The following is a 17,062-nucleotide window of genomic DNA, read 5'->3' as shown; positions in this document are numbered from 1 at the left end:
TGAGCTTTTTTAATACCAGAAGAAATTTCATTAAAGTAGTAAAGACCTTCAATCATCCTAGCATGCCCAATCATCGTATCCAAGTTCTGATCTTGAAATTCACAATGGGATTCAAAGAAAGTAACACGACAGTTAGAATCTTTGCAAAGTTTACTAACAGACAAAAGATTGTAAGCCAAGTTAGGAACATGAAGAATAGAATTGATATTAATTTTCTCGGTTAGTTTAATAAGTCATTTTCCTACAATAGATAAAAAACTATCATTGGCAATTCTGATTTTTTCATTGCCAGAGCAAAGAGAATAGGTATTAAATAAATAAGGAGAACTAGTTATATGATCGGAGGCTTCAGAATCAATAACCCATGGAGAGAAATGTAGACAAGAGAGAGCTTTAGGTTTTCTATCTGTGTGCGCCAAGGGAACACTAGGAATACTAGATGAGGGACTGGATTGTAACAGCTTTAAGAGTTAATCAATCTGCTCTTTGTTGAAGGAACCTGTGTCAACCTCATTCGCAGTAGGGATCCCACGGTTACTGCTCTTGTCTCCTTGCTTGCTGCTCTTCCAATTGGCAGGTTTGCCATGAATTTTCCAACAAATCTCACGAGTATGACATGGCTTGTTGCAATGGTCACACCAAACCCAAGGCCGTTCATTGCTCCTACGCTGGTAATTTACAGCCTTGCAGGCAGCAATATCAGTAAACAAGGCAGAATTTTCAATTGACTCACCAACAATTTTTTTGCCGAGCATGACACTCCTTCAGCTTTCTTCCCTTCTAACATCAACAAATACTTCACCAATAAGAGGAAGGAGAGATCGGCCAATAATCCTCCCTCGCACCTCATCGAACTCGATATTAAGACCAACAAGAAACTTGTAAATACGGCCATCTTCAATCATTTTCTTGTCGTGGTTGCAATCTTCAGTAGATTTCCACTCATAAGTGTTGAAGAGGTCAAGATCTTGCCACAGTCTCTTTAATGAATGGAAGTACTTGGTAACAGAATCATCTCCTTGCCGAATCTCTCCCAGCTTCAGAGTCAACTCAAAAACCTGAGATTGGTTACCCAGGTTAAAGTACATATGATTTACATTATCCCACAATTCCTTTGCAATAGGATAACACATATAATTGGAACTGATATCTTCATCCATGGAATTGACCAGCCATGTCATGACCATGGAGTTTTTAGCATCCCAAATGAAGTGTGTTGGGTCATCCACTACAGGTTCCTTCTTATCTCTAGTGATGTAGCCAATTTTTCCTTGCCCACAAATATACATCTGGACAAATTGAGACCAGCGAAGAAAATTATCACCATTTAAACGAATTGTGGTGATTTGGACAGAATGGGTGCTAGAATGGTTTGGCTGGGTCGCTGGATTTTTGTTTAGATGGCAACGACAAGGTTTAGGGTGGTTTCAGAACTGACTTCCAACATAACTTATCACATTAGGAGTGGAAAAACAAGTAGAAAAAGCAAGGTTACCAAGATCTGGGAGGTGGATGCCGATGTAAGATGCCAACAAGCAATAGGCGATCAAGGCAGATAGGCTGCGAGCAATTGGTGGTGGCTGAAGCAAACACAACTGATTCAATCGGAGTGGGTGTCACCGTCCTGAATGGTGAACTTGCACTCGTAGGAGGTAGAAACGATCTAGCGGTTGACGATGGAGGAAGTGACAAAAAAGACAACCTTGGGTGGCCGCGACCAGTAGATCTGAGATCGGTGACGGCTGGGAAGGGCCAAAAGTTGCCGGATCCGAGCGTTGGCGGCCAATAGAGAGGCACCGATGGTTGCGAGTTATGGCAAAGGGAAAAGGACCTAGGGTCTCACAAGGAATGGACGGCTATGATTTAAACCAGCTCTGATACCATCTTAGAAATAATCAAATACCATATGTCTTGATTGATTACAATAAACAAGAACAACATCCTCTTTTAAGGGGAGGATTATAAACAAAAAAGGAAAAAAATAAACTAAATATTGACAGCATCCTAATTTATATCCTTGACTTACTATATTTACATAAAACATAAATCCTAGAATATTCTAGGATCAAGGCCAAATCTTCCTTAATTTGAGCATATTTCCAGCAGTTACTTATCTTGAATGTTATTTTTGGTTTCAAGCTGCTATTGTTTTTCTGTATGAAATCTATCCTTGTCTTTGTTCTGAGTTCTAGATTGTCCTGTTGCTGTTTCTTTGTATTCTGAAAAGAAGGGAAGGGCAAATATGAAAATGAATATTAGAAGACTGATACTGTGCTTTGTTGCAGTGTTATTCGTCCCTGGAGTAACTTGTGGCTTGTTGCTTCAATTATACTTACTATACTCCTTCATACACTTATCTTGTATGTGCAGCCTTTATCTGTTCTTTTCTCTGTAAGTGGTTTTCTTCCTTTTAACTTACTGCAACTTCTTTTTACACCGAGTATTTTCCACCTTTCCCTCGAGTTATTAACTGGACTTGGTGAATTTTGTGTTGCAGGTGACACCACTGTCTTGGTCTGAGTGGACTGTTGTCTTGTATCTTTCATTTCCAGTAAGTAGTTTGATTGTGCTTATTTTTCATCAATGTTCATATTCCCCCATCTGTATATTTACCTTGTATTTTCTTGCTCTTCTGCATGTTCTGCTGTTAATGATTTTATATGGTTAAAGTTAATAAAACCACGTGTGTGTGTGTGTGTGTGTGTGTGTGTGTGTAAACAAGTATCATGCAAAAATAGAGGAAGACTAAGAAAAACTTGGTGGGAGACACCTAAGTATCATATGAGTTATAAAGGTCTTACAAAAGATAAAGCCAAAGAAATGACTCATGATTTAGAATTCATATAGCTAATCTTACGTAGTGGGATAAAGACTTCGAATGTTGTTTTCGTGTGTGTGTGTGTGTGTGTAGACATATCTGGCAATCACTTTATATATATATTTAGATGTAATATATATGTTCATGTTTCCTTGTAACCAGTTTCTTCTCTGGTTGGTAGCCATCCTGATTTCAATATGCAGTGTCTGGCATTTTTGGTTTCCATGATTTGGATGATGTACTGCATTTGTCAATCTTTTCAACTATCTATGACAATGCCCTGAGATAATGATAATTGAATCAACATTTTGTTAAAAAATATAAGCAAAGCAATCTTAATCAACAATCTCCCAGTCTTGTAGCTGGTTCAAATATCTGATGTGGTTTACACTTGCAGTTTAAATCAAGGAGTGGAATTAAGGATGTCATTGCTAATATCAGAATTGGTACACTCTGATATGGTACTGTGAGGCACACTTTTTGTTACGAAATTGGATCAAATACAAACCACGATCAAACCATCAATCACATACACGAACATAGAATTTTTTGTGAAAAACCCAAATCGGAAAAAATCACGGGAAAAAAGAACAAAATATCACTAAGCGAAAATTGTTAGTAAAAAAGTGATATTGTCACACAAAATTCCATGGCATTAAGCACCTATTTATAGACTTAAAATCATCTATGAATGTACACAGTAAATCATATCCTGATCAAAAGATGATTCATGAAGAATATTCTTCCAGAAGAAATAAATCCCACATAAAATCGAATTTGACAAATCATAATCACAGTCAAATTCGAAATCATAATCATGGTCAAATTAAGAAACCCAATCACAAATGAATTAGGATTTTGAGTCACAATTATCACAAATCTCCATCTTGACTCTAAATCCACAAATGGAGTTATCCAAAATTCTTTCCGAAAGCAATGGAATAAAAGTTCTGTTTTCTATTAATTCATTAATCTAATTACATGGGCTCTTCTTTTAGAGAAGAGATATTTACATAAAAAGGAAAGCAATCAATCAATCTAAGAGATATTTACATAAAAGGAAAGCAATCAATCTATACAATAGGAAAACTATAGATACTATAGATCTATACACAATAGAAAACTATACAATAGGAAATGATAGCAGCTGTATATTTAGGAGAGTTTCCTAAGACTGGTTTAGACAAAATTCCCTAACCCGATTTTAGGAAACTCATATCACATTGAATATTCCGAATGCTAACACTCCCCCTCAAGCTGGAGAATGTATATCCCACGTTCCCAGCTTGCTTACCAAGTCTTCAAACCTCTTTGCTGGTAGCCCTTTGGTTAGGATATCCGCAACTTGTTCTTCGGATGGCACATAGGTTAAATGAATTAGGCCGGCTTCCAATTTCTCCTTGATGAAATGTTGGTCTATCTCAACATGTTTAGTTCTGTCATGTTGGACAGAATTATGGGCTATGCTAATTGCTGATTGATTATCACACCAAAGGCTAATTGGTCCTTGGGCTTGAATCTTCAGGTCTTCAAGGGTAATTCTTAGCCACAAAACTTCACATAGGCAAAGGGCCATAGCCCTAAATTCTGCTTCTGCACTTGATCTTGCTACAACACTTTGCTTCTTACTCTTCCATGACACCAAGTTCCCGCCTAGATAAACATAATAACCACTTGTTGACCGCCTATCTATGATAGACCCAGCATAATCAGCATTTGAAAAACCCTTGATGTCCAGCTCATTCCCTGCTTTAAATAGAATTCCCTTGCCCAAAGTGGACTTGAGGTAACTTAGAATTTTTCTTACAGCAAGCATATGATCCTCAGTTGGGCTGTGTGAGAACTAGCTCACAAGGCTGACTACAAAAGTGATGTCAGGCCTTGTGTGGGAGAGATAAATCAGCCTTCCAACAAGTCTTTGGTACCTTCCTTTCTCCACTGGTTGGCTGCTAGGGTTGTTCCACAACCTACTGTTAGGTTCAATAGGGATTTTAGACCCTTTTTCACTTGTCAACCCTGTTTCTGCCAACAAGTCCAGCACATACTTCCTTTGACAAAAGAAGATCCCAACTTTAGAATAGGCAACTTCAATTCCCAGAAAATGCTTGAGAACCCCCAAGTCTTTGATCTCGAATTCCCTGGACAGCCTTTCCTTGAGTTTTTCTTGCTCCTCCTTATCATTGCCTATGACAATCATATCATCTACATATACTAATAGAACTGTTATTTTACCTTCTTTAGAGTGTTTTATGAAGAGAGTGTGGTCTCCCCTACTTTGGTCATACCCGAAAACTTTCATAGCTTTGAAAAATCGTCAAAACCAAGCCTTAGGAGATTGCTTAAGCCCATATAGAGCTTTCTTGAGCTGACATACCTTCCCTTCATACCCTTCTTGGAACCCTGGTGGCAATTCCATATATATGTCCTCCTCCAAATCCCCATGGAGGAATGCATTTTTTATATCTAGCTGTTGTAGGTTCCATCCAAAATAGGCTGCCAATGAGAGGAGGATTTGTATCGTGGTCATTTTTGTGACTGGATCAATGTCTCAAGATAATCGACTCCATAAGATTGTGTGTATTCCTTAGCTACCAGCCTGGCCTTATATCTCTCTAGGGTGCCATCAGCCTTGTATTTTACATTGAAAATCCATCTACAACCCGCCAAATTGATCCCCTTAGGTCTGGACACAAGATCCCATGTATGGTTCTTTTTTAGGGCGCTCATTTCCTCCAACATAGTTTGTTTCCAATTCTGATCTTGTAATGCCTCATTTACTGACTTAGGAATGATAATTGAATCCAAGGAAACTAGGAAACTCTTATGCCTTTGAGAGAGATGATGATAGGAGAGAAAATTGGTTAAGGGATGTCCTAACCCCTTTTCTAACTGCAATAGGTAGGTCTAAATCATCAAAGATAGGGCCATCAGAAGAGAAAGTATCTTGTGTGAGATTCATACCTAGACCAGAATTCGAGGGTGGTGTATGTTGTGTGTCTTGGATACGCTACCTTCGCTTGTACATGTAAGGAGACCCCTTGTACCGAACTGGAGAGGGTAGCCGTTTGATGGCAGCTTGTTCACCCAACTCAGCTTGATCATGCACTTCTTTGTGACTGCCAGGGGACAGACTAATGAGAGGATGAGAAGGTCGGGTTGGTGATGGCTGAGTTGTTTGAGCGGTAGTAGGGCTGGTGTGGTCAAGAGAATTAGAACTAGAGTGAGAGGTATGCTCAGAGGCAGACAAGAGAGTATCATCAAAGCTTTCATCGAAGCTGTAGTCCCCATAGGAAAGTCTCTCCCCCTGGGGACCAACTGGAGAGGTACCAAAAAAAGAAAGGGACTCAACAAAGGTAACATCTTTGGAGACATACAACTTGTGAGTAGAAGGATAATAACACTTATATCTTTTTGGGTAGGAGAATACCCTAGGAAAACACACTTAAGTGCCCTTGGATCCAACTTATCTTGATGTTGTTTGGATATGTGGACAAAGGATACACACCCAAAGACTAAGAGGAAGAGGATTATGCACATTAAAATCTGGAAAATGAGTAGTTAGACAAGCAAGAGGGCTTTGTTGGTGAAGGAGCTTTGTGGGTACTCAATTAATAAGAAAGGCAGCAGTGAGGACAGCCTCTCCCCAAAAACTTTTAGGAACTTTATGATGGTGAAGAAGTGTACGGGCCACATTAAGGAGATGTCTCATCTTCCTCTCAACTACTCCATTTTATTTTGGAGTATCTATACAGGAAAATTCATGTACAATTCCTTCTTGTTGGAAAAATTGGTGTATATGGTGATTAAAATACTCCCGGGTATTATCAGTTCTAACTTTCTGTACAGGTGTTCCAAATTGAGTAGTAATCATCTTACAAAAATTTGGCAACACTATTCCTATGGCAGCTTTATCTTTTAGCAAAAACACCCATGTCATTCGAGTACAATCATCAATGAAGGAGAAACCACCGAGCCCCAGAGTGATTAGGAATTTTACAAGGCCCCTATACATCAGAATGAATTAGAGCAAAGGGTTTAGAATTGATTTTATTACTCATAGGATAAGGAACATGATGCTGTTTGGAAAGAATGCATACATCACAATGAAAGATATTGGGATCAATAGAATGAAATAAAATAGGAAACATAACTTTTAATAGAGTAAATGGAGGGTAACCAAGGCGGTAATGATGCAGCCATATATTGTGATGATCTGCTGTAGTTTGAGAGGAACAAGCCACCGGTGGCTGGTTTCTAGATGGATAAGAAGCCTTCCCTACAAAGCAGTACAGCCCACCTTTTTCTTTAGCAACACCAATCCTCGTCCCTGTCTTTAGTGCCTGAAACTCACACATATTAGGTGAAAACACAGCTTGACAATTTAAGGTTTTAGTGAGTTGATGAATGGATAGCAGATTAGCTGATAAGTGTGGGACATGAAGGACTGGTTTAATGGAGAGATTAGGGCCAAGATCCACACTGCCATGGCCAACAATAGGAACTGCTGTGCCATTAGCAATTGTGATCATTTTAGTGGTCTTGAGAGGTTGATAGGTGGAAAATACATAGGGGTTAGGTGTCATATGGTCTGTTGCTCCCAGATCCAAGATCCAAACATCATTCCGATCAGTTTTTAAGGTAGAACAGAATGCAGAATGAGTGCATTTACTTGGGATTTCCAATTGTGCTAGAGAGCAGGATCCATCTTGCATTGATTTGAGGAAGGACTTCAGCTTGTTGATCTCCTCAGCATTAAATGGAGTGAGATTTGAGCTGCTGTTAGCCTCGGCTTCTACTCCCGGCTGGTCCTCCTCTAGCTCCTTGTGTGATAGATAAACCTGATTTCTTGCAGCCAGATTCTTGAATCTTCCTCCACTCCTATTTAGGACAGCCTCTTTGCCATGAAGCTTGAAACATGTGTCACGGGTATGCTTGGGTTTCTTACAATGAGTGCACCATAGTCCATCTCTTCCATTGGCTCGAGTTTGAGCCTCTATTCGCCCAGATCTAGGCCATGTCACCTCTCCTTTGTTCACTGCCATTGCTGATCCGTCAGTGGCAGATTCTTTTAGCATCACCAGCCTCTTATTTTCTTCACTTCTTACCACAGCAAATACCTCATTAAGAGAGGGAAGTTTTTCCCGACCAAGTAGTTGCACCCTCACTTGATCAAATTCTGGGTTAAGGCCAGCCAAAAACTCAAAAATCCTATCCCATTCGACTATTTGGTTAAGGGTTGCAGCATCCATGCTACAAATCATCTTTATATTCTGGTAGTGGTCTAACTCAAGCCAAAGACCATTCATATGATTATAATACTTAGTGACAGACAGCCCCCCTTGTTTAGAACCATTAATTTTAGTTTTCACTTCATAGATGACTAATGCATCCTGAATTTTGGAGTAAGTTCGCTTCACAACTTCCCAAATTTCCCTAGCCATACCTAAAAACATGTAATTCTTACTTACCTCTGGAAGCATAACATTCCACAACTAGGACATTATTTGGGAATCCTCAATATCCCATTTTGGGTACATAGGATCGGTTGCCTTTGGAGGAGAGGTTGTGAGATAACCGATCTTACCCTTTCCTTTAAGAAATGTCCTTACCAATTGAGCCTACTGTAGGTAGTTTCTCCCATCTAGTCGATAGGACAGGTCAAAATTGGGCAACTCCCCTGCTGTTGCTCCATGCCCAGCGTCTGGGCTTGCTGTAGGAACTTGATCTACTGCTGGTAAGGTTTCTCCGGTTATCACTCCTTCAAATAGTTTAGACATGCTGTAGAGAGCTTAAAAAAAAATGCGAGAAGGCCGGCAGCAAGGTAGGACGAATGTGTGTGATGCAGGAAGGGTTTCAGAAGGTACTGTAGTGCTGAAAGGTGCAATGAAGGCACTAGGGTTTGTAGGGCTGTGATGGCTTTGATACCATGAAAGCAATGGAATAAAAATTTTGTTTTCTATTAATTCATTAATCTAATTACATGGGCTCTTCTTTTATAGAAGAGGTTTTAAATAAAAAGGAAAGCAATCAATCTAAGAGATATTTACATGAAAGGAAAGCAATCAATCTATGCAATAGGAAAACTATAGATACTATAGATACTATAGATCTATACACAATAGGAAACTATATAATAGGAAATGATAGCAGTTGTATATTTAGGAGAGTTTCCTAAGACTGGTTTAGGCAAGATTTCCTAACTCGATTTTAGGAAACTCATATCACATTGAATATTCTAAATGCTAACACTTTCTTCCAACGAAATCACGGAGAATTAGTCTCCCTAACAAATACCAACCAAATCCATGCAATGCTCAAACTTTGCAATAGGTAGGGACTTGGTTAACATATCTGCAATATTATCATGAGTACTGATTTTTCTCACAGTAACTTCACCATGAGCAATAATATCCCGAATAAAATGATATCGCACATCATTCTACTTTGTCTCGTGAAACATCTAATCTTTAGTGAGAAAAATAGCACTTTGACTGTCACAATAGACTGTACTGTCATGAAGATTCTCACTGATTTCACCAATCAACCCTTTCAGCCAAATAGCTTCTTTAACGGCCTCAGTAATTGCCATATATTCTGCTTATATAGTAGACAATGCAACGGTTGATTGTAAGGTAGCCTTCCAACTGATAGCACAACCACCAATGGTGAAAACATACCCAGTAAACAATCTTCTCTTGTCAGGATCACCTGCAAAATTAGATTCAGTAAAACCAATAACTCCATCTCTAGAGTTTCTGAATTGTAAAAAGGCATCAGCGGTCCCATGCAAATATTGGAGAATTCATTAGACTACCTTCCAATGTTCTTTATCAAGGTTAGCCATGTATTTACTAACCACGCTTACTGCATGCGCTAAATCAGCGCGTGTACAAACCATAATATACGTAAGACAACCCATTGTGCTAAAGTATGGAATTTTCGACATCTTGTCAGTGCCAACATCTGACTGAGGAGATAAGCTCAATGAAAGGTTAAAATGTGCAGCCAATGGAGTACTTACAGATTTAGCTTTTTGCATACTGAATTTAGCCAGAACTTTCTCGATGTATCCTTGTTGACTTAGATACAATTACTTGTCTCCCTGTCTCTTGAAATTTGCATTCCAAGTATCCTTTTTGCCACTCCCAAATCTTTCATCTTAAATTCTTTGTTGAGCTAAGCTTTCAATCTCCTTATCTTTTGATGCTACTAACATATCATCAACATATAGAAGCAGATATATAAAAGACCCATTCTTATTCCTTTTAAAATAGACACAACTATCATAACTGTATCTTCTAAAACTGTGCTTAATTATAAAGGAGTCAAACCTTTTATACCACTGTCAAGGAGACTGTTTCAAATCATAGAGAGACTTCTTCAACAAGCACACACAATCTTCTTTGCCTGGAACTTCTAAACTCTCTAGTTGATGCATATGGATATCCTCATCAAGTTCCTCATGTAAGAATGTTGTCTTAACATCCAACTATTCAAGTTAAGATCTTGAATAGCCACAATACCAAGGAGTGCTCGGATGGAACTGTGTTTTACAATTGGGGAAAATACGTCTGTGAAGTCCACACCTAGAATCTGACTATATCCTTTTGCTACAAGTCTAGCTTTGCACCTTACGTTTTCAACTCCTGGTGTACTTTCTTTCCTCGTAAATATCCATTTGCATTTAATTGCTTTCTTATCATCAAGTTGTTTCGTTAATTTCTAAGTACCGTTTTTTATGTAAGGATTCTATCTCTTCTTGCGTCGTTGTGATCCATCTCTCAGATTCAGCACAACTAACTACTTCAGAATAAGTGCAAGACTTTTCACTGCAGTCGATATCTTCAACAACACTCAAGCATAGGCGCCAAGATCAACTTTAGCATACTGTTAAGGAGGTCTGATATTTCTTTTGGATCTATCCTTAGCAATACAATAATCTGATGGACCGACACTTGCTTTCAGACTTGACTTAATCTGAGATGACGACAGCTCAGATGTTTGACTCTTGTCGATTTCAAGCTCTACTTGAATATCAAAACTCTAGTGACCTGTAGGGTTAGATTCTCTTACAGACAAACCACGGAGCATAGCAATTTCATCAAAAATAACATCTCTGCTAATTACAACTTTAAACATTTCTGGATCCCATAACTTATACCCCTTAATACCAAATTTATAACCAAGGAAGAGACACCGTTTAGACCTTGGTTCTAATTTTTCATTATCAACATGAACAAATGTAAAACATCCAAAAAATTTTAAATCAGAATAATTCGTAAGAGTACCTAATCATAACTCTTCCGGAGTTTTTTTATCAATAGAGAACGAAAGAGACTAATTAACCAGAAAACATGTCATATAAGCAAACTCGACGCAAAAAGACTTAGATAAATCGGAATTAAATAGCATACACTATACCTTTTTCATCAAGGTTCTATTCATCCGCTCGGCTACATCATTTTGTTGTGGCGTACTTGGAACTGATAAATGCCTTAGAATCCCTTCTTTCCTACATAAATCATTAAATTCATGTAAACAAAATTCTAAACCATTATCAGTGCAGAGATGCTTAATCTGTTAGTCAGTTTGTTTCTCAATCATAGTCTTCCACTACTTGAAAGTAGCAAAAACATCAATTTTTTGTTTCAAGAAAAATACCAGACTTTTCTAGAAAAATCATCGATGAAAGTCAACATTTACCTGGCACCACCTTTAAAGGGTACTCCAATCGGACCCCGAGATCATAATGGACATAGTCTAGTATACCTTTCATATTGTGAATGCCTTTATTAAATTTGACCTCTTTTTGCTTACCAAAGACGCAATGCTCACAAAATTCTAATTTTCCAGTAGCCTACCCTTCAAGAAGTTCTTTTTTGCTCAATTCAACCATACATATTTCACTCGTATGTTCAAGATGCATATGTCATAAGTGAGTGATGTCAATATCAAATAAAGAAGAAATAGAAACAGAAGTATCACCTGTAACGATAGAACCCTACAGAACATACAATCAATTGTATTATTTTGTATCTTCATCACAATAAGAGCACCTCGACTGACCTTAATAACTCCACCTCCACCAATGAACTTGTACCCATTAAAATCAAAAGTGCTTGATAAAATAAGATTTCTTTTGAGATTGGGAACATTTCTGATATCAGTTAAAGTTCGAACGATACCATCAAATATCTTAATTTTATCGGTTCCAATGCTAGCAATTTTACAAAAATAATTATTATCCATCAACACATCACCAGAAATCAAAGTTTTATATGTCGAAAACCAATTCCTATTAGGAGACATATGAAACATGCATGCTGTATCAAGGATCCAATTTTCATTAGGTTTAGTAATCTCATTAGTAACCACCATAAATTCCCCATCACTACTGTTATCTTCAACAACATTGGTTTCATCGAAATTTTTTGGTTGTTTTCCTTTCTAATCAGCTTCCTGTCTCTTAAATTTGTTTTGTGACTTATAACACTCCTTCTTTATGTGTCTTTTCTTCTTACAATAATTATAGGGTTCTTCTTTGTTTCTAGACTTGGATCTACTTTTCCCTCTACTACTAGAATTTCTATCATGTGTTCTCCCTCCAATTAATAAACGCTCTCCTTGATTTTCAGAATTCCCCAATAACTGCTTATCAATTTTCTCTTTTGAGAACAAAGTATCATATACTTCATCTAAGGTGAGAGTATCACGACTATAGAGTACGGTGTCTCTAAATGTTGAGTACGAGGCCGGTAGAGAACATAACAAAATCAGACTCAAATTCCCATCATCGTACTTTTTTTTTTTTTTTTTAACGTAAGAATTGGAGAAGCCCAATACATAAGCCTTTGGCAAAGACCGACCCCTTCCCCTATAACCTACAGGCAACCAACTAAATCGGACAATCTAGATCCCGTGCGGACGACTGCTTGAGCTACCCCAAGAGGTTTCATCATACTTAACCTCCATGCTTTCCAAATCAAAAACAATTTCTTTAAAAACAGTTAATGGCTTTCAATATACGTACCTTCATCCATTCAATGAAAATACAACATTTTCTTTAGATGCAACTTACTAGTTAAGCTCTTCGTCATACACAATTGTTTTAGTTTTAACCATAGAGTGGCAGCGGTTTTTTCTTTCAAAACATCCTTCAAAATTTGATTCGATAAATGTAGACGTAGTTGAGACCAGGCCTTACAATCCTTGCGTAGTTTTTCTTCAATACTCCATGATTGTGGCTTTTTTTCAAACCCTAAAATTGCATCATCTAAATCCATTTGTGCCAAAATTGCACACATCTTAATCTGCCATAAATAACTTCTGATATTCCGGTCCAACAAGAGAATATTGTACTTCAACACAGCCATCAAATAACCCCGAATAATATCAAATAATTTAAATAAGAAACCCAATTGAAAACGGACCAAAAATACCAAATATGCGCCAAATTTGGGCAAAAAGAAATCAAACTAGATCTATCTGGTGAATCTGGCGTGTTGGATCTAGCGTAATGGGTCAACATTGGCTAACCAAATCTAAAATGGGTTGCGGATCTAGCCAATCAGACCAGATCTAGGTTGAGATCCCAGTGAGCTTGGAATAGCCACAATGGTTGAAATTTCAATGTGTTGCAACCATGGCTGACAAGGCAAGGAAGAAGACTGACGAAGAGGCGAATGGAGACTGAGAGAGGGAGATCGAGTGGCGGCCGCGACAGTCAATGGTGCGATGACCAAGCAAGGGACCACGATGGATAGATAGTATCAGTAGAGAAGGCAATGGCAGACTGGTCGGAAAGAAGCCAACGGTCGTCGAAGAGGTGTTTGATCAAAGTAGGCGATGGCAAGGACGTGGTTAGCCGAGGCAGAGGTAGCTGGAGAAGAACGGACCGTCTGTGGCGTCTTCAAAATGCGATCAGATAGAAAAGAAAAACAAAAACAAAAGCAGCTAGCAACGAGGAATAAGACGGCGATGGCTGGGGGTGGTCGACGGCAGCGGCAATGATGGCGGCTAGTGGTGGTGGTGGCGGCTAGGGCTGGGTAAACTGAAACCCAGCTTGAAGAAGATGATGATGCTAAAAATCATATCCAAGAGTTGAGATCTACAAACGGTTGATAGTTTGATCCAACAGCTCTAATACCAGTTTGTTACGAAATTAGATCAAACCTTGTTTGATCCAACAGCTCTAATACCAGTTTGTTTCGAAATTAGATCAAACCATCAATCACACATACGAACAAAAAATTTTACGTGAAAAACTCAAATCAGAAAAAATTATGAGTAGAAAGAACAAAAGATCATTAAGCAAAAATTCTAATACAAAAGTGATATTGCCACACAAAATTCCATAGGATTGAACACCTATTTATAGACCTAAAATCATCTATGGATGTACACATAAAATCATATTCTGATCAGAAGATAATTCATGAAAATATTCCTCCAAATAAAATAAATCCCACATAAAATCGAATTTAACAAATCATAATCACAATCAAATTTGAAATCATGATCTTGGTGAAATTAGGAAACCTATTCGCAGATAAATTAGGATTTTGAGTCACAATTATCACACTTTTGATGACATAAAAGATAACATTGCACAAGGAGTAATTTGTTTGATTTCTTAAGCTATTGTTGTCATTCTAATGGATTTACCAGCAGGAAACCTTCGGCTGTTTCTTATTGAAAATTAACACCCACTTTTATGTATTTTTTGCAATTATTATGTTTCATATAATGAAAAATCAATGTTACAGGGCAAATCATTGTATGGGACTCAAATACAGTGATTGTTGAATTCAAATTTTTATGTCTTCTGTCTGGAACAATCATCCTTTAATTTAATGGATCAAATTTAATCTTTATCCTTGGTGATTTATTATTTTTCTTTCTTTTTCGTATTGTCTCTGTTTGGGTGGGTGTATAGCCTTCTGGGGAAGTATTTTTGATATTATAAAAAAACTCATCAGAAAGCACTCGATGAAAGTCCCCTTTGGGTGTTACCCTGTCCAGATTGCTTAGGCGAAGAATTGCCTCAACGCTGTTGTCAGATGATAATATTTATTCATTTCCTGAATGACTTCTGCTCTTTTCCCATGCAGTCTAGTGAAATCTGCCGTTTCATATTTAAGACTATATCTTATGTCACCATGCTTATGCTGTTGTCTATCTGGTGTAGGTAATAATAATTGATGAGATATTGAAGTTCTTCTCAAGAACTTCTAGTGGTAATGTCGTTTTTTTAATTATTTATTTTAATATTCCTCTATTTAATATATTATGCTTTTTGTCTGTGTGTGTTATCAAGTGGGTGGGATTTCTTGGAGTTAAAACTTCTTGTTGCTCTGAGTTAGCATGCAATTATAGTTTATTATAATATTAAGCAGTTTCCATAAATAGTCTGTTGAAGCAGTCTTTCAGGGAGAGGGGATGGGATATCTCTCGGACTTATCTTGTGTGGGATTTCTGGTTTTGGCAACGTGTGTTCTGTAATGACCCTAATCGTGCTTACCAATTTTATGGTTGGTACTGTAACAGGAATAAGGTTCAATTTCAGATTCAGGAGAGCTGATATGCTTCCAAAGCAAGAATTGCATGATAAGTGACCAGTGGAAACCTATGGTAACCAAATTTTGCACCAATTTCAGGTCAAACGGTATATGAACTGACTTTGGCATGTTAAAATTAATGCTATATTTAGAATAAGGATTTGTGCATGGAAAAGAAAACAAAGGAAAATGAATGTTTTTATGTGCATGGCAAAGTCCATGTACCTTAAGTAATTTCATGTTCTTTTTATTTTCCTCAAAAAAATCTTAGTTCCAGACATAACTGAACAGTTCGTAAAATGAAACACCCTTCTGCCACATTTGTCTCTTATCCGCTTTCATCTGCAGGTAAATTACCAAAGACAATATCTATACATGCTCACATTACTCCTCCAGTCAGCTGGCTGCCCCTGCTGCTGTTGTATGTTGTAACCAATAGAGAAGACAACAGCAATACTCTCGACTCTCATACAAATTACTTTGTCTAAGTTGCGGACTGATAACAAGTTGGTGAGAACCAAAGGGCTGGGCTTTGCCTGGCAAGTACACTTGTGTAAAACTTTCCTGTTGTATACAGTTTTTGATGTGTCTATTTACCTTACTGACCAAACAACAGAAAAATATGTACTTGATAACCTAAACATAAACTTTTCTTCATATTGGTGTCTCAAGTAGATGTAGCTTCTTCAAAACTGAAGTTAACCACCTGTTATCAGACTAGGGTTTCCGTTTTCTTTTGTGCTCTTTGTATGGCATAGCACTGGCTCTAGTCTGTCCTCCTTATTTATCATTTTTGCCAGGAAGACCAGTATTCAAGTTTCGTTGTTAGAGCATGCCTACAAACTCCAGGTTAAAGGATAGGTTCATCTTCGAAACCAAATAGGCAATAAGACGCATTTGCAAATGCTTGACTATTGATAGCTTTCAGAACTTTGCGTATTATCTTATTATATTTAGTTAAGAGACAACAACCATACAAGAGGCTTTCCCATGAGAGATTTGAAGGCCATGAAGAGGAACTTGGCAGGTTCACTCTTTGGTACTAGATGGATTGCGTATTAAAAATGAGATAATTACCAACGCTTGTGCATCAAAAACTAGAGCTAATCGAGGCATATCAGCATTTGCATAGCGAACATGGAAAAGCAAGTGTCAACTACCAAAACCATCCAGCATTTAACTCTTATTTTTTTTCTTTAATCTTTACCTTGTTTGTTAATTACATTGGGAAAACAGTTCCAAGTATCAAAACACAGCAAAATGTTAACTGAACAGAGGAGGGGCCCGGGGGGTGGGGACGGTAATCAGCCAACTAATCCACACCAGCCAGTTCCAAAGCAGCCAATTACTCGGAAGTTGTTTCAATTGAGAATGGGGGGATCAAGCAAAAACAGATTTTTTTTTTTTTTTTTTTCCTCCATTCTCAGCGTAGCTTACTCAGGCTCTAGACTCAATGTATACTTGGTCGCATATACATCAGTTTTTAATTTTTTGTACAAAAAGCCAAATTTATCTCCAATCAACTGAGTAAACAGAAGCTTCAACTAAACTTGAGCTTCAGAGCTCCTAGACAACGGAGCAAGAACAACAGAATGGAGAAGAATAAACAGATGCGCGAACAGATTTGGACAGAGCATGGATGCAGTTGCAGCTTAATAACAGTGAGAGAGAGCTCGGGAGGGAGACC

General features: G+C 37.9%; 1 protein-coding gene across 9 annotated transcripts in view; it reads left to right on the top strand.

Annotated features, from left to right (window-relative positions):
• LOC127807998 (calcium-transporting ATPase 3, endoplasmic reticulum-type) overlaps window positions 1-16,032 on the top strand; it is a 141,719-nt gene extending 125,687 nt beyond the window's left edge. For 6 of the 9 annotated variants that reach the window (XR_008024844.1, XR_008024846.1, XR_008024847.1 and 3 more), the window contains 5 exons: window positions 2,286-2,391; window positions 2,498-2,551; window positions 15,006-15,054; window positions 15,365-15,482; window positions 15,724-16,032. Coding sequence is in view for 2 of the 9 variants with exons in the window: in XM_052346292.1 (XP_052202252.1) it covers window positions 2,286-2,391; window positions 2,498-2,551; window positions 15,006-15,054; window positions 15,365-15,432 (277 nt within the window). In the remaining 7 variants the exon portion in view is untranslated. Of the gene's footprint in view, window positions 1-2,285; window positions 2,392-2,497; window positions 2,552-15,005; window positions 15,055-15,364; window positions 15,483-15,723 lie in introns of those variants that run through there. The other 3 variants (XM_052346292.1, XM_052346291.1, XR_008024848.1) reach the window with 3 other exon arrangements.
• Window positions 16,033-17,062: the final 1,030 nt, after the last annotated feature.

The sequence above is a fragment of the Diospyros lotus genome, chromosome 8 (genome assembly GCF_014633365.1).
Source record: "Diospyros lotus cultivar Yz01 chromosome 8, ASM1463336v1, whole genome shotgun sequence".
NCBI lineage: Eukaryota > Viridiplantae > Streptophyta > Magnoliopsida > Ericales > Ebenaceae > Diospyros > Diospyros lotus.
The sequence above is the reverse complement of the archived record's forward strand: the minus strand, read 5'-3'. Positions and strand labels throughout refer to the sequence as shown.